This window comes from Eschrichtius robustus, chromosome 2 (assembly GCF_028021215.1).
Source record: "Eschrichtius robustus isolate mEscRob2 chromosome 2, mEscRob2.pri, whole genome shotgun sequence".
Taxonomy (NCBI): domain Eukaryota; kingdom Metazoa; phylum Chordata; class Mammalia; order Artiodactyla; family Eschrichtiidae; genus Eschrichtius; species Eschrichtius robustus.
In genome coordinates, this window is record NC_090825.1 from 130,992,849 (window position 1) to 131,011,237 (window position 18,389).

At 40.9% G+C, this 18,389-nt stretch overlaps 1 protein-coding gene across 2 annotated transcripts in view; it reads right to left on the reverse strand.

Annotated features, from left to right (window-relative positions):
• Positions 1-18,389, reverse strand: part of GEMIN5 (gem nuclear organelle associated protein 5) — a 41,789-nt gene that overhangs the window by 2,151 nt on the left and 21,249 nt on the right. Inside the window, exons 14-26 of one of the 2 annotated variants that reach the window (XM_068536272.1) lie at positions 17,784-17,923; positions 16,582-16,753; positions 14,156-14,383; positions 13,022-13,135; positions 12,108-12,230; positions 11,231-11,326; positions 10,675-10,812; positions 9,503-9,650; positions 6,340-6,459; positions 5,604-5,814; positions 4,281-4,535; positions 2,555-2,717; positions 1,416-1,923 (exon numbers count right to left, since the gene is read on the reverse strand). In XM_068536272.1, coding sequence (XP_068392373.1) covers positions 1,416-1,923; positions 2,555-2,717; positions 4,281-4,535; positions 5,604-5,814; positions 6,340-6,459; positions 9,503-9,650; positions 10,675-10,812; positions 11,231-11,326; positions 12,108-12,230; positions 13,022-13,135; positions 14,156-14,383; positions 16,582-16,753; positions 17,784-17,923 — 2,416 coding nt within the window. Of the gene's footprint in view, positions 1-1,415; positions 1,924-2,554; positions 2,718-4,280; positions 4,536-5,603; positions 5,815-6,339; positions 6,460-9,502; positions 9,651-10,674; positions 10,813-11,230; positions 11,330-12,107; positions 12,231-13,021; positions 13,136-14,155; positions 14,384-16,581; positions 16,754-17,783; positions 17,924-18,389 lie in introns of both variants that reach the window. The other variant, XM_068536271.1, reaches the window with a different exon arrangement.

The window sequence follows — 18,389 nt, forward strand, 5'->3', positions numbered from 1 at the left end:
TAATAAAAAAAGCACAAGTTATATGTCTTGCCCCACATAACTTTTAAATCTATTATCCTGTAAATAAAATTACTTTGTCGCCTGGGTCTTTATCTCTTATCTTTAAATACAAAGGCTAAGAGAAGGGAATTTAATGTGATGTGATATAAAATTTTCAAAATGCAGTATTGTTCCTCACCACTTTCCAAATCCCCACTTCTTAGACATAGAGCTCCAATGAAAATTAAGGACCTTTAGGGGATTCATTCTGCAGCCAAATGCAAAGGGCCTGGATTTCTCTGGGGAATGGGTTAGACAGAGCCGGGGTTCCTACCCTCAGGGTGTATGGATGCACATTTTTCTGGGAAGGGTGTCTTAAGCTTCTCAAAGGGGCCCTCTGATCCAAAGGTTAAGAGCCGCTGGGTTAGAGAACTTTTTTGTGTTTTTCTTGTTACTAAAACCAAACATAAAGTGCTGCCTAGAGTGTGGTAGCTCACTAGAGAAGTAACTCAAAACTCTGACTCAAGATTTCACTCGTAGTATTTTTAGAGCAACAAATGTAATTTTAATTTTTAAAAGTTTAGTAATAATAGCTGTAAGTTTATTGACTGTGCTGGTTACTGTATTTTAGGCCCTGTGCTGGGGGGGACATAATCAAGGTAAAGGCACTCGGCATAACAACTAATCAGCAACTGTTAATCACTGCAAATGCCCATAGCGAAGTGCCCTGTGATAATGCAGAAGGGCTCTAAAGTGATTAATAATCATCTATATCTACCTGGCCCTTATTTTCAATGGAAATGATTAGGATGCTGCAGCAATCTGATCATTTGGGATTTTTTACAGTTTAGTGTGTAATTCTGTACACTACCCTTTTTCTGTATTTTTTGGGATAGTACTGAACAATTGAAAAACAATGGTTTTGGGAATTCCTTGGCGGTCCAGTGGTTAGGACTCCCTGCTTTCACTGCTGAGGGTGCGGGTTCAATCCCTGGTTGGGGAACTGAGATCCCATAAGCCGCGTAACACGGCCAAAAAAAAAAAAAAGAAAAAGAAAATCAATGGTTTTCATTAATGATGCAATAATGCAACTCCCTATTTTACATGATTGATTATTTAGGAATCTATTGCACAAAAGTAGGGTTTTATTGTACTGTTGTTATTAACAATATTTGTGATTCTGTTTAATTCTCAAAACAAGCAAGGATGGAGTTGGTACTCCATTTATGGATGAGGGAACTAAAGCTCAGAGACATTAAGGCTCCTGCCTGAGGTCACTGAACAGGGCCAGGATTGGAACCCCACATGTGACTTCAAAGCCTGTGCCTTAATGACTGCATTGTGGTGCTTCCAAGTGACCTGATCAGTCTCATCAAGTACTATGTGAGAATCCAGCAGGGTATTTTAGTTCCATGTTGTATTGAATCAGTACTTACCACTGGTTCTGAGGACTAGAGAGGGACTGTTCTGCTTCCTGTTCAGGTTCATTCTTATCAGGGCCATTTGCTGTGGATTTACAAAGTTGACTCTTCTGGTGTTGGCGGATCATTTCTGCCAAGGTCTCTTGGACTTCAGCAATGGTTCTCTGTGCATTTTGGAGACCAGCGTGCTTTTCTGAAAAGAGCTCCTTACAACAGGCATTCAGCATTTGCTCACCTTCTTCTGTGAGTCTCAGGTCTAGTTCTAGAGTCCTGCTTGGCGCTGGCTGGGAAGCTTTGGGGTCAGTTTCTTCAGGGCTGACATTGTCAAGCTGTTGGCTCTGCTCAACAGAGGTTGTCCTTCTGTGAGCAGCCCTTACCCAGATGCTGGATTCGGGGCAAGGCCCGGAGAGAGACCACCAGAATTCATACAGACGTCCATAAATAAAAAAGGCCTCCAAACTTTTGAAAGCTGGTGTGGTGGGGGACTGATGGTCACCCAGTTTGTCTCTTAGGTGGTCACAGCCTAGGAGAGAAGAAGAGGATTTAGGGTTGTTCATTTCTTTATCTGTCAGAAATCTGGCTTCCTGCCCGCATGTTGTTTCCTGTCACCCAAGAGGCAGACCAGATCCCAAGAAACAGAACAGCAGTGATCCGTGGGACCACATGCTTTCCACCAGAAGCCAACCAGAGCTAAACATGTCTTGGCCTAAGGCAGTGTCCTCATAGCTACAGGCCATTTAAAGCATGATAGAAAAAGAAGTATTTCACCTGTCCCACTGAAGGCTCTGGGGGTAAGATCCCACTGTGTCTCTGAAAAACCACAGTGTTTTAGGTTAGTGACTAATTGTGCAGCTCAAGGAATGTCTTCTCCATTCTTAATAACTTGTGAGCACATTGCTATTTCTCTAGAGCTGTGTGTAGGAAAGTATATAGGAGGCAGTGAGGTAGGTAGGTAGGACCAGGTAAAGGAAAACAGCTTAGTCATTCTGGCTACCTCTTAAGGAGGCTGGGTAAGAGAATTCAAACTTTCTACTAAATGACACACTGGCCCATGTCTGTCTTTCAATAACCTATGTACTCCTGGTGCCACAACACTGGCGGTGGTTATATCATCCTTTAGTGGGTGTGCTCCAGCAGAGCTGGGGGTCTTTTACCCTCCGGAAGAAAGGCTGAGTGCACTTCCTGCATGATGGTGAAGTTTCCTGAGTTGTAGCTCCGGATCACAGCCCGAAGCAGTCCTTCCACAGCTTCGTCCCAGGAGGCCACCTGCTGGCTTAGCACTGCCAAGGTCAGGTCATGGCAAATGTGAAGCAGGAGCTGGAGAGAGGAGCCAGAGTCTCAGTTAAACATCCTCTCACATCAGGCACTGGGAATGACACCAGAAATGTTCCTATTAACTGCATTTGGGAAGTACACACAGTCCACATTTAAGAAAGGTCCTCCTATCTCCACCACCCATTTTTGCTTCCTCATTGGAAACTTTCATATTTAGTTGTACAGCAACATACACTGTCTGGTGTTAAAGTCTGTTCATGCTAAGAAAATGCCTTGACATTTGCTAAATGCAAATTAAAACAAAAAATTAAAATTAAAACAAAATTTAAAAAATTAAACAAAAAGTGAGTTTCTTGAATTAAAAGCTGTAATTAAAAAAAAATCTGCTAAAACTTAGCCGATAAATACATGGGGGTTCATTATATACTAGATTTTTACTTTTGTGTATTTTGAAATTTTCCACAATAAAAGTTTAAAAAAAAAAAAAAAAAAAAAAAAAAATCTGGAGTGTAATTAAGATTTATCAATTTTAAGTGTGCAATTTGATGAGTTTTGACAAATAAATATATATGTGTGTGTGTGTATATATATATGTATACATATATATATACACACACACACATACATATGGTGTAACTACCACCAAAATCAAGACATAGAACATTTTCATTGTAAGATATTCCTTTGTGCCCCTTTGCATTCAACTCCCCTCTCCCCATCCCCTGGCAACCACTGATCTAGTTTTTGCCAGTATAATTTTGTCTTTTCTATAATTCATATGAATGGAACAGTAGAGTATGTAGTCTTTTGTGACTTGATTCTTTGACTTACCATAATGCTTTCAAGATTCACTGATACTCTTTTTGCATTAGTAATTTGTTCCTTTTTATTGTTGCATAGTATAGTTTTCCACTATATGGATATACTGCAGTTTGTAGATCCATTCACCAGCTCATGGACATTTGTATTGTTTCTATTTGGCTATTATGAACTAAGCTGCCATGAACATTTCTGTACAAGACTGTGTAGACACCTGGGTTCACTTCTTTTAGTGAAATATCTAAGCAATGGGGTTGCTGGGTGTCATCGTGCACAGGTATGTTTAAGATTTTATAAACAATGATCACATAAGGAAGCCACAAAATAACACATGTGGTCTGATGCAGGGGCTGAAATTTTTGTGAGCTAGGGCAGGGAAATGGCACTGGGGAAGGGAACATGAGGGACTTCAACTTGATTCTTTCACCAAAAGCAAAAATATATACAAAACAAAACCAAAAGACTCCATGAAGCAGAAATGACAAAATGTGAACATCTGTTAATTAATTCTAACTGATGGGTACTTATTATTATATTAGTTTCTGTGCTTTTCTTTGTTTTTAGACTTTTTTTTCTTTTAGAAGGGAATACTGATTGAAGACTAACTTTAAAGATAAAGGGCTCTAATTAATCTGAAGGGATCTTTCCAGGTTTCCTGGGCCTGGCTTAATCTTTTCTGAAATACAAACTGGCATTCTACGTGTTTCCTTATTATTACTAGACATGGATTAGAGAAGTCTTAGCCTACTGAGTGATTAATATCAAAAGCTCATGCAGAAGGGGTACCTGTTTGGAGGGAGTGTTACTTGTAGCAGATGGGTACTTGATATCTTGCAGCTGCTGAAATGCTGCCTGGTACTGCTCTGGGGAGTCGAGGCTGAAGGCGCTTTTCCATACTGCAGTCACCCTCTCCACAAAGGGCCTTTCGCTGCCTGCGGGCCAAGCATTGTAAGAAGAGGAGGAGCTTTTGCCCTCTGAAAGCTGCTTTTCCTCCAGGTGCTTGGACAGTAGCTCAAGAAGGCAAAACACCAATCTCTGGCCCTGGAACCCAATAGCAAAGGAGAGGAGGTGTTATGCAGGGAAGTGCTCCATTGTCTAGAGCTCTCCCCAGTCTCTCAGATTCCCCGCCCCCCCCTTGCATTTGCAGCAGCCTTCCCTTCCGTGTGCTGCCAGCCCAGTGAGTCTTGTGGGAGGGGGAAAAGAGGTGATCTAACAGACAGTTTTTCCAAATGCCTTTTGGGGGATTCCTACCCACAGCTCTTGGAGCTCAAGCAACCATATTTATTACTTTTTTTTTTTTTTAGCAACCATATTTGTAATATGACACCCCAGCTATAGCCCTACTCACTGAAATTTCAGCCACATGCAGGCCAGCCACTTAAGACTTGTGGCCCAGTTTGAGAAAAGATGGGCTGGACTCATCTAGTTCTTTTCTCTGCCCAAACTTCAGATTAAGGCATACAGAAGTTAAAGCATCGTGGGCAGAAGGTGCTGGAGCAGACAAGCTGTGTAGATCTGAGAGCTGGGGGAGTGGTTAGGGGCTATATCCAAGTAGGTTTAACAGAGGGAATCAGCTGGAAGAGAAGAGAGCACAGAGAAAAGGCCTAAAAAAAATCCCTACTTTTGCTGGGTTTTCAGTTGCCATGAGATTCCTTGTATATCCCTATAATATTTTCTCACTTAAGCTTGGGAAGGTCTCTGTTTCATATAGGCAGAATTACAGCTTATAGCTGAAGAGGGCTGCTACAGGCAGAGCACCATGATTTCTGTTAAAGCCAATCCATCTTCTTCAAAGCAGACCCTCTTCCTCTTCATTTCTGTGCTGATGACATCAATGAAGAAACACAGGGGCTGAACTGACTAAAGGCTATTCGACTGCTAAGCAGTGGGAATTACTGTCAATAACCACATTATCTTTTACTCTGAATGTGGCAACTGACAAGCCACAGTACTTAAGTGGGATAGTATGGCCAGGGCTTGCTGGACACTTCTAAGGATACTTACCAAATTGGTACAGCTTGTGCAACTGGGTAATTCACTTGGAATCTGACTAGAAAAGGGTTTGGGGCTCATCCCTCTTAAAAGCCGGAGAGGCAGTAACAGACTAACCTTCAGACTTCCGTGGAGCTGCAGGGCTTCCTGGGCTCCCACCCAGTTCCTGGCCAGAAGCAGTTCTTGGGCACATCTGAGAGCCAGGGTAGCAGACAACTCATTCTCTCCTACGATGGAAGCCAACTCTGCAGCCGTTCTAAGTGATGCCACATCCCCCTTTTTGGCCAAAACTTTGGCTGCATCATAAGCTGAAGTGGCTCCTAAATAGCTAAGATACAAAAGAAAACTCAAGCGAAGTGTCATAAACAGATCGCCTACTCCTGCTCCCCAGAGGGTCGAATCATTTCTTTCTGTCCACTTTGCCTTGCGTGCCTTCCTGTGGTCCCAGGTGTGTCATTACCTGTGGCTGTCCCTGTGAAGGCTGAGGCCAGTGCAGCAGAAGCTGAAGAGGCAGCATTATACAGGTTAAGGAGATAAAGGAACTTCAGCAGTTGCTGAGTTGAACCCAAGCAAAGGAATCATTCCCTCCCATTTCCCATATTTAATGATACAAGACATCCCTAAAGAAAGGAGTGATTTCCAAGTCGACGACTTGGATTTCTTGAAGTTATGGTGACTTACATAAATACCAAGTAGGTAGATCCTGATGAATCTTATGAAGCTGGCTTTAATACGTATACGCTTTTTAATTTGCTAGTTACTTCACCCGCACCTCTAAACTTCTTTCTTCCATCCTTGTCCAGCTCTTTCAGAAGCTCTTCTTTGGGTGCACTCCTGTTTCCCTCAGACTTACCATTTGGCTGCTAAGGCATAATGGCCGTCTTTTTCTAGGATGGCTCCCCAGCTGAGGTACAGGTCTTTCAGGATCGGGTCCTCTGGGCGCAGCCGGGCCTTGGCAATTGCAATAGCCTCCCTAGAGGCAAGAATAGGTAATTAGCCAATCTGAAAGAGGCCCTAGGAGGGGCTGCAAGGTAGGATAAGCCATTCCCTTTGTGTTGTCTGTCTTGTTCCAACTTCCCATAAAAAAACTGTATTCCTGCATTACAGGGCAAGTTAGAACTGCGTGCTGTGCTCAATTCTTCACCTATGTCAGCAGTTCTTAAAGTGTGGTTTGTGGATTCCCGGAGTTCCAAAGGCTCTTTCGGGGGTTCATGAGGTCAAGACTATTTTCACAATAATGCCAAGAGGTTATTTGCCTTTTCTCAGTGTGTTGACATTTGTACTGATTATGCGAAAGCAATGGTGGGTAAACTGCTGGCATCTGGAGCAAGAATCCAGTTAGTGGCCCTTGTCGTTAAAAAAAAAAAGGTAAATTTCCTTGAAAAGGAAAAATGATGAATTTCACAAAATCCTGCACATCCTGTTAATATTCTGTGTGACAAAATGGGAAGAACATTTTGTGTTCTTTGCTGAATTCCAAAGTACAATGGTTCTATGAAAAACTTATATGAACGAATTGCAAGCTGAACTAGTTGCTTTTATTTTGAAGGAATCTCATTACTTCTTGAAAGAATGACTAACAAACTATAGTTATTTAGTGTTGAGTATCTGGCAGATGTTTTCTCAAAAATGAACAAAGTAAGCCTGTCATTTCACGGAAAACAACCAACAGTACTGTTGCCAATGATAAAATTTGAGCTTTCAGGTGAAAATTAGAGTTTTAGGAAACTTGTGCCTGCCACTGTGAGCTTGACGGCTTCCCCGAAGTTAAAGACTTTTCTGATGAAGTAAGGAATGTGATTTTTTTTTGATATTTTATAGTGAGATGTGTTAACATTTGGAGGATCTGTGTTAACTGACTGAACTACTATTTTCCAAATGACATACAACCTCTGAGTTGCAGCCAACATAAAGTCGTAGCTGGAATAAAAGTGTTTTAGACTAAGGTGATTTAGACACAGCAATATTTAAGAAGTACATAATTTGAGACCTCTGCTTCCAGCCATGATGGAGTGACAAATAGGACCAGACGTATCCTCCTGTTGCAAAATTAAAACATTGGGGAAAATAGGTATGAAGCAACTGTTTTCAGCCATTGGACACCAGGCAGCACAGGACTGTCGTCCCGGGGAGAAGGAAACAAATGTTGTGAGCCCAATCATGGCCCTGGCTTTCTGCCTAAAACCATTTTCCCAGAAGGAATCCCAGCAGAGCTTCAGCAGTCAGGGCTGAGGGGAGACGAAGCGATTGGAATTTGTGGGGCAGGAGAGTAGGAAGGAAGAAGCTGTCCAGAGAAAGAGCTCCACAACGGTGCTTAGGGATCCTGTTGAGTCTCTGGTTTGAACACAAAGCTGTGCATATGTAGGAAAGTCCTTAAGGCTGTACAAAGAATAATCAGGGAACGATAAGCTGAATAATTCCCAGGGCTCACTCAGGGTGTGGAGACCTACGAGTTTTGACCACCCAGACATTTGAGTTCTGATTTGTTGACTTACACAAGGCATTCGGTAAAGACACCAGAAGGCAGGAGGGCAAACTAATTCTAGAGTATGGATTTCTCTGAACTTGCCCTAAGAAAGCTTAAAACAGCCCGGAAAAGATGAAGTTGATCTGCAGGTAACTTTACGGCTTGCCAAAGCAGAGTCCGGCATTCTCTAAAGGAAGACAACACACCAAAATAGGATAAAAAGAAAGTCTCACCAAAGCCATCATATGAAATGGCTGAAAATCAGTGGTGGAGAAAGTCCTAAAAACAGTCAGAGAAAAAAGACATAGTTCCTGTATAACAAAGATAAGAATAAATGCAGTAGTCAAGTCAACAATGCAAGCCAAGAAAAAATGGAATGATATCTATGAAGCACAGAATGACAGAACCTTCCAATCTAGAAGTCTACACCCACTGAAAGATCCTTTAAAATAGAGGCAAAATTAAAGACTTTTATAGACAAACAAAAGTTGATGGAATATGTCACCAGCGGGACCACACTACAAAAAAAATGTTGAAGTTCTTCACGGGAAAGAAGGAATTAACAGCAATTGGAAACTTGGATCTACGTAAGAGAATGGAAAGTGCTGGAAATAAATATATGGGCAAATATAAGAAAATGTTTAAAAACTTAAAGGTAATTGTTTAAAGCAAGAATTCTAATACTGTAATGTGGGGTTATAACATGTATATAGTATGTGAAATATATGACAGCAATAGTGGAAGAGACAGGAAGAAAGAAAGAAGTATGATGTATGCAAGAAGTGGTACAGTATTATCTGAAGGTAAACTGATAAGTTAAAAATGCTCATCATAAACCCTAAAGTAACCATTAAAAAAAAATATAGCTGACATGCCAGTACTGGAGATAAAAAAATATTTAACTAATCTGAAAGAAAGCAGGAAAAGAAGAAATGAAATAGCAAGATGGTAGATTTAAATCAGTTGCACTAATATTTACATTAAAACACTCCAATTAAAAGGCAGAGACTATCAGACTGGATAAAAAACAAGACCCAACTGTATGCTGTCTACAAGAAATATTTTGTTGCTTTTGTTTTCTGTACTTAAATATGTACTGTAGTGGAAGAATAATAACTTGAACAGAAAGGATTCACACCAGTCTCAGAAGAGTGGTTACTGCTAGAGAAGGGATGAGGACAGAATTGGGGAAAGGCAATTCAACTAAGTCTGGAATGTTATTCTTCTCACTTCACAGGTGGGGCTTAAAAAAGTTCCTCTCTTAGTAATTCATTAAGCTGTTCATTTGTATCATGCTCTTTTCTTTGTTTGTATTACTTTAACAGTAAAGAAATTAAAAAAAATATCAGCAAATATTGCTGAAAGTTAACATTTGTTAAGTATAGGTGGTGGGTGCACTGATGTTTAAGCTAGTGAACATACATTTGTGTGCATTTGAGATGTTTAATTACAATAAATTTTTTATGGTGGTTATCATGAAACAGAACTGTTATGTAGATTGATTTCACATTACATCCAGCTGCTGGTTCACCTGCTGGGTCATACAGACCTGTAGAAGTGGTTTGACTTGAGCAGCTCCACAGCGTCATACACTTTGTGGATAGAAAGTAGGTGAGAGGCAGCCTTGACATACTGGTCCTGAAAACACAGTTGTTTGGCAAAAGCTTCCACGGCCCATACCCACACATGGTAACCGGCTTAAAACAAACAAACAAACAAACAAACAAAAAAAAACAGCAGATTTAAGGGAAAAAAGCATGTACATTTGGGTTGAAAATGCTTGTTGTTAGTCACTGCATTAAGCAGAACATTTAGATAGTAATTCAGTTGTTGTTTCATCTGATCATCTGTTTCATCTACCTCTCCCCATCCCTACATTTTGGAACGTAAATTGTTTCTCTGATTATGTAATACATAAAAAATAGTACAAAATTCAAATGTACATGAGTATGGAAGTCAGACAGTGCTCACCCTTGTTGGGGTGCATGTAGACTGACTGAAAGGGAGCATGAGAGAAGCTTCTAGGGTACTGGTAATGTTATGTTTCTTGATATGGGTGCTAGTTACAAGGGTGTATTCAGTTAGTGAAATTCAAGTACACTCATGACCTGTGTACTTCCATCTCTCTCTCTCTGGCATACTTCAATAAAAAGCTAAAAAATGAGGCATGGCATAAAAAATTTCCTTGTTATCCTGGCACCCTACTACCCAAACTTGTCCAAATTCCTTTCCCTGGAGACAACCGTTATTATTAGTTTCTTTTGAAACCTTTGGCAATAATCTATGAATATATAACCACACATGTATAAGTACCAATGACAGTATTAAATATTCTGTTGTGCATCTATACCTTGATTCTTTTCACTTACTAAATTTTGGAGCTCCGTTCTGTATCAGAATGTACAGAGCTGCCTCATTTTTTGGGTATCTATAGGAGTTTCTACTGTATAGACATACAAGATTTAACCAGTCTTACACTGATGGACATAGAGGTTCTTGCGACCTTTTGCTATTACAAATACCACTGCAATCCCAGTCCATATGTATCTGCCATTTTGCATGTGTAGGTGCAGTTGAATTCCTACAGTTAGAACTGCTGGGTCAAAGGGATGTGGATTTTAAATTTAATTATTAGACATGGCCAAGTTGTCCTTCAAGACAATGTCTATCTTTAGTGGATGTATCCTAGAGATGCTAGGGCTTTTGTTGAAAAGAACATACCGACTGGTGCCATAGCCACAAGATTGTCTGTCAGCTCCCCTCTTTCTGCTGCAGTCTGCAGAACACCTTTTAGATCTCCTTTCCAAAGCATGAGCTGGTGAAATAATTCGGGGTGGCCGTTTTCCAAGTGACCTTTTCCTGTTTGGAGGAGAAATATTTGGAAGATGTTTCAGAAACATCTGTCTGCACTGTCTTCTAGAAAAAGAAAGGCAGGATGAACGACAGGAATAAATTCCTAGAATATGTAGTCACTGGCTCATGGGTAAGTCACTTCCCAGAGTGTTCATAATGGGGCCTGAAGCCCACTCAGTCACTTGTCCACCCACTTTCACTTGCACTCAGACACTCAGAATGGACACCGTATGTTTAGGGTCCTGTGACAGATGCGAGTGAGGGGTGTTTGTGAACATGCAAATAGGGGAACTCAAAACCTAGTTAGCTGACATGTAAAACTAACCATTACCATACCACAGGATGGCAGCTGTATAAGAGGTATGTATAAAGCGTTAGGGAAGCATAAAGATGGACAGGATTGTGTTGATTGGACTAGTCTCACCTTCAACCTCAATCATTCTGTACAGGGTAGCCCTGTCTGTGAAAAGCCCCAGGTGAAACCTTTGCTCAAGATCAGCAGACACATCCTCCTTTGGCTCTGCTAATTCAGAAAGACAAAAATTCAGATGAAGTCATTTAATAGGTTACTGTTTTCTGTCCAGTTACTTCCGAATGTATCTAACACCCATTTCAGATGCTGAGAAAAAGAGACCTGTGCCCTTGTTTACCCTAACAGAGACCCCTGCTGGTTACAAAGATAGCAAAATATGAAAATACTTCATTAGGTTTGTTAGGTTTGTTTGTCAGGTTTGTTAGGCTCAGGTTTTATACTGTTTGAATTTCATTTTGTCATGTGCATCCCTTTTCAACACATAAAATTCAAAATTAAAAAAAAAGTGGCTCAAATGTCAAAATAACACACATTAGGTGAGGGCTTTGAAAAACTGAAACCAAAAAACCTTCTATAAACAAAAACTTCCATCAAAAATTTTTAAAGGAACTGCCGTATTAAGGGTTATTTCCAATGAGCAGATGATTTTCTTTTCTACATGTACATGCTGTTTACTGGGGAAAAACAGTTGATGGAATTGATTCACGCTGAGATATTGAAGCCATCATACCAATTCCAGCACCCATATGGCTGGCAACAACTTGATTTATAATAGAAAAGCAGAGCATTATGCCTCCAAGGCACTGGAGAGTGCTGACAGCGGTCAGAGCGTGGACAGAACCTGGCAGCGGGGTGTGGGGGAGGGATGATGCAGAAATACAACAATTTTGGACATTTGTTGGCTCATTCATGTAACATATAAACAAGCACTTCTTATGTGTCAGTTCCCAGAAGACTACGGATGAGCCAAGGAAGTGTATTTCTGTACCTCTGGAGTGTTTTGCAGTGGCTAATACCAAACAGTCCTGATGAAGCTCCTCTTTGGATCTGTGGTCCAGACTTGTACTCAGTGGAAGCATGGAACGAGCTTTTCGCTTCTTGATTAAGGCTTCTGAAACGTAATAAAAGTACAGACTGTCTGAAGAAGAGTTGATCAAAAACACAAAACTGAATGCACGCCCATTGTGTGTGTAACCTACTGGAGGGATACTGCTGGGCACAGAAAGTTCCCACTCTTATAAGGAAGCTTTCAAATTAAATTAGCTGGGGGCAGTGTTCACAACACACACAAACGTGTCCCTGTGAACACCTGTGAAGCAACATCAACAACTGCAAAATGACGGTTCCTCAAGTACTAAAAAAATGACCCCAAATCGAAACAATCAAAACACTTACAAATATTTAAAATCTAAAACAAAACGAAAAACTGAAAACTTTTGAGTTTTCAGTTGCATGTAACATTTGAGGATACTTTAACAAAATATTTAATTTATTTATTTGTAATAGCCAAATAAATAAATTTGTTTTTTATTCTTTTGTTAAAAATTTTTTGGCTGCGTTGGGTCTTCATTGCTGCACACAGGCTTTCTCTAGTTGTGGTGAGAGGGGGCTACTCTTTGTTGCGGTGCACGGGCTTCTCATTGCGGCAGCTTCTCTTGTTGCAGAGCACGGGCTCTAGGAGCGCAGGCTTCAGTAGTTACAGCACGCGGGCTCAGTAGTTGTGGCTCGCGGGCTCTGGAGCGCAGGCTCAGTAGTTGCGGTGCACGGACTTAGTTGCTCCGCGGCATATGGGATCTTCCTGGACCAGGGATTGAACCCGTGTCCCCTGCATTGGCAGGCGGATTCTTAACCACTGCACCACTAGGGAAGTCCCCCCAAATATTTTAATTATTAAATACCAACCTGGCTTTTCTTTAGGTGCCTCCTTTTTCAGTAAAGTGACTTTGTTATTAATGGTGACTTTTGACTTTTCAAAACCTAAGGATGCTGGAGTGCAGATAACTGGTTCTTTAGAAACTACATCATGGGGAAAAAGAAAAAAATTTGGATAAGAACAATGTAGAATCTAGTTCTTTTTAAAAATTAAGAGTATACCAGTCTTAATGGTGTGATTTTATCTATTACCCCAAATATAAGATGACGTATTTCAGATAGGAAGCATGGGTAGTCTCCCTTTCCCCATCTCACAAACTGCCTTCCAGGAATCTGTAGGTTTATTACTTAGAACTCTTGACTAATTGATCTAAGGAAAAGTTATAAAGGTTCTAGCCTCCACAGCTTTATACCATAGGTCTAGGAGTTCCCAAACTTGGCTTGGGTGACAAAGTACTAATTGCATATTTAATTACACAAACAAGGAACAACTTTTCCAATAGAAATTTAAAGTGTATGGGATACAGAGTCACAATCCTGAGTGTACACACCATGAACTCAAAAAAAACACAAAAAACAAAAAACCCAAACTAAGTTGTTGATCTACAGGGGTAAAAGAACATTTTATGATAAAGAAGTATTCTGATGAATCTAAAAAATAAATCCATTAAACTTTTTAGATCTTTATTTACCCAAACTGTGGGTCCCAGTGGCCATCCCTTGGGATGGAGAGGGTCAGGGAGAACTCTGTACCATATATTTTGGCCATTTTAAATTCTGTCACATCAAAATATTCTGCTGTAGAATTAAACGAGTCAGTCCTATTTATATTGTTTGCCTGCAAGTTCCCAGAGTGGTGATAGTTTCTAGGTCAGATATTTGTAAGGGACAATGGTTTCTTTCAGTAAACATGGCTGATGACATCATATTGTTAAAACTTTCCCCATGTAAGTTTCTATGTATACATTGCCCTAGTTTCACTTTGTCCCCCAGTCTTACCCTGCTCAAGTTGATAAGAAGTTTTCTCTATAGAACTTCACTATTTCCATCCCAATCATCGGATATTAGATCCTCTTAACACTTCAAAGGTAGACCTGGCTTAGTTTCCTGGTCATGACTACTAAGTCCTAGAGAGTTAGTGAAACACAGGATTTGGCCACATACCTGCCGAGGTGACACCACAGGGTAGCTCTGGCTCCCGGGCTTCCTCCTCAGTCTCCTGGTCTGACACTCCGTTCTCAACAGGGCCCGAGCTCTCCTTTACACTCTCTTCTTCATTCCCATTACACAATTCCTGCTTTACAGGCACTCTCAAGATGGGCTTTTTCTTCTTTTTGGGCTTTGGCTTAGATTGAGAGAGCCTTTTTTTCTCTAATTCAATACTTTTCTTGCCTATAGAAATCACAATTCAGAAAAGGATAGATTAAAGTATATATTCTTGGTTAAAAGCACTCTAGGAGATAATCTCCAAAACCTTATTTCTCTTCTTTTTGATAACATTCTTACCCTTTTCCTTCCTTCCCAATGAATTCTTAGTTATATTATCAAAATGTTAACCAAACCAAACTCTTTTGGGATTTCATTAAATCATAAACACAATGCCCATTTACCCCTGAATACTTGAGTGTGTATCCTACAAACAAGGATATTGTACATCATCAGAGCACAACCATTAAAATCAGGAAATTAACGATGATACATTACTCCTGTCTACTCCCACCTCACTTAAGTTTTGCCAGTTGTACCAAGAATGTCCTTTATAGCAAAAGGAGTCAATCCAGGACTACATGTTGCACTGGCTTGTTATGTCTCTACTTTCTTTCAGCCTGAACAGGCTCAGATTTTATTTTGACTTTTATGACTGGAAACTCATGAAGATTACAGGAGAGTTATTTTGTCAAATTTCCTTCAAATTGGGTCTGCCTTATGTTTTTCATGATTAGATTTAGGTTATGCATTTCATTGCCGTAGGCAATCACTGATTTGCTGTCACTGTAGTTTAGTTTTGTCTGTTTTAGAAATTCATATGATTTATAACTACATTTCTTTTTTTTTTTTTAATTTATTTATTTATTTTTGGCTGCATTGGGTCTTTGTTGCTGTGCACGGGCTTTCTCTAGTTGCGGCGAGCAGGGGCTACTCTTTGTTGCGGTGCATGGGCTCTTCATTGCAGTGGCTTCTCTTGTTGGGGAGCACGGGCTCTAGGTGCGCAGGGTTCAGTAGTTGTGGCATGTGGGCTCAGAAGTTGTGGCTCGCAGGCTCTAGAGCACAGGCTCAGTAGTTGTGGCATATGGGCTTAGTTGCTCTGCGGCATGTGGGATCTTCCCGGACCAGGGCTCGAACCCCTGTCGCCTGCATTGGCAGGCGGATTCTTAACCACTGCACCGCCAGGGAAGCCCTATAACTACATTTCATACTCTGTATTAGCTATACAGTATTTAGTCTTTGTGCCCAGCTTCTTTTGCTAGGCATAATCCTTTTTGAGATTCATCCATTTTGTTGTGTTTAAAAGTAGTTACTTGCTTTTTATTGCTGAGTAGAATTCCACTACAGGATATACCACAGTTTATTTACCACCTGATGTACATTTTTTTTTTTTTTTTTAGATTTGATGGAGAAGAGGCAGGGTCAAGGGCTTTTTTTTTTTTTTTTAAATATTTATTTATTTATTTATTTATTTATGGCTGTGTTGGGTCTCCGTTTCTGTGCGAGGGTTTTCCTTAGTTGTGGCAAGTGGGGGCCACTCTTCATTGCGGTGCGCAGGCCTCTCACTATTGCGGGCTCTCCTGTTGCGGAGCACAGACTCCAGACGCGCAGGCTCAGCAATTGTGGCTCACGGGCCCAGCCGCTCCGCGGCAAGTGGGATCTTCCCAGACCAGGGCTCGAACCCGTGTCCCCTGCATTGGCAGGCAGATTCTCAACCACTGCGCCACCAGGGAAGCCCCAGCTGATGTACATTTGGGTTGCTGTTTCCGGTTTGTGGCAATTATAGATAAAGCTATGAGCATTCTTTTATAAGTCTTTATATGGATGTATCATTTCATTTCTTCGGGTATATTTCTAGCTGTTTATATACCCTGTCTAGTTTTCTAGCTATTTCTGGTGAGTGGGCAAATCTGGTACCAGTTATTCTTTTATAGCCAGAAATGGAATTCTGTTAATTATTTCAAGTTCAGATTGTCCCAGATTTGGGTAGCCAGCCCCTTCAAGCTGGCTTCTTTGTCCTTTTGATGATCTCTATTCTTTGAGCACTTCCTTCCTTTGTGGCATATGATGTTGCAGGCTCATCTTGTATTTTTCCTGTCCTAACCTGGAATTAGCCATTTCTCCAGAAGCCCTGGTCGGTCCCTTTTAATGGAGAATGATATTTAGAAAACAAGCTCTGGGTGCTAGGTATACTTGTTACTATTTGGGTGTTATCCTCGGATGGCCCCTCATGGCTGCTATCCTTGCTTGGGCTTCCAACCCTACCATCCTATTGCTGTCGCCCTGCACGAATGTCTTCTTTGCTTGACTCCAGTCAACTCATTTACTGAGGAAAGGAGAAAGGGAATTAGGCAAGCCTTTATGGGCTCCAGGTTTTGACTGACCTTGAGGAGGTCGGGAATGTTCTTGCATGGAAGTGAGCCATTTGTACACACAGAAGTCATCTGCCCCTGAGTAGATGCAGTCTGGATCCAACGGGGACCATGCGATGCAAAGCAGTCGACCTCGATGTCCTCGGAAATTGCATAGAGGCTCTTCCTGGAGAGTATCCCACACCTAAAACCAAAAGTCACACAAGAGAATAATTTCTGGTTATTCTATTGTTTTTTGGGGGGTATACATTTTTGAAAAAATCTTAAAAATCTGTGTACTCTTATTTCCTCTTGTGATTTGTACTTTTAGGAGTTCAGTTTCAGAAAGTGCTATTTCCTGTGGGAGGTTTATGTATTCTGGGATATAGAGGCATTCCCATGTGGATGATTTTCAGTAAGCTTTAATGGTGCCCTATGGATTTCACTGTCCTGAACCAGTATCGTATGTTATTTTTGGGCTGGGGATTCAGATACCATGAAGAGAATTCTAATTCAGAGCCCACACCTGCACATGTGATGGATGCTTAGGGTTCTAACTTCTCACAGGTGATTCTTCTGTCTGTGGGCAAATGATCAGTTTCCTTGCTGTTTCTTGAATTACTCCAGTCTGCACTGCACAAAGGGTAGCCCGTCATGGCTCTCAGCGCTGTGCAGATAGCTCATTTACCACTCACTACTGAGACAGACATCCATCACAGATGATAGATCCCCAGTTCCTAAGGTCTCTTCTGGTTCTGCTATCCGAAACTCACCCAATACCTCTGGTTTGGCATCTCATCTTTATTTTTGAGAACTTGGAGGTCTCAAATTTGGTAAATTGAGGTAAATTGAGTTACCAATTTATTATTAGAAATATTTTTTCATTATTTATAGTCACCATTCTGTGATAGAACAGAATGGAAGGAGTACTTTTCACATCAACTTTAGTCCATTAAACTGACAGTAGGTCAGAATGAAATCTTTAAAAACATCAGAATTTAGCTAGTTCCTATTAATATTTCCCCTTTCATCTAAGTAAAAAACACCCCAAACTTAGCCTGCCAAGGGCCCAGATATGTTTAATAAACTAAAATGCCCTCTAGAGCTCAGAAAAATCCCTTTCTATAGAAGATAATGGTGAGGGAAGGAGTCTGTACAAAACTGGGGGAAAAGAGGGAAGAGTTTAAGTTAGAGTACATAGTGAAGAACCCACTGAATCAAGGATGCAATAGTACCTGAGCTGTACCATCATAGGAAGCAGATATCAGCCTTCCGTCATGATGTGGGCTCCATGCCAGACTGGTAATCTTGGCTGTGTGCCCTGAGAGGGTCCGGTAGGGCTCTGTAATGGTCACTGGAGATTCAGGATTGCTCTCTGTAAGACAAGGGGATGATGTCATTTCTACCAGCAACAACAACAGAAAGACATAAAGGAGAGTATTAACATGGCAAGAGTCAAGATTTTGCCACGTGCTTTCTGTGTGATTTTCAATATTGTTTCTATGTGGGCAATGTTGTTTAGTAGTTAAGTGTGTAGGCATATCCACAGTGCTTGGCACATGGGCTTACTGCAAGAAGTGTTAGCTATCATTCTTTCTTTCTAAAAGCCATCAAAATGAAAGTAATACATTTTGGATGTGATACCAAGAACATATCACATATATGGCACTCTAGCTAAAAATGTGTGACCTGAATCTAGTCATGAGAAAATAAGAGACCAAACCAAATTGAGGGGACATCTACAAAATAACGGGCTGGTATTCTTCAAAAAAATCAAGATGAGGGACTTCCCTGGTGGTCCCGTGGTTAAGACTCCACACTTCCAATGCAGGGGGCACGGG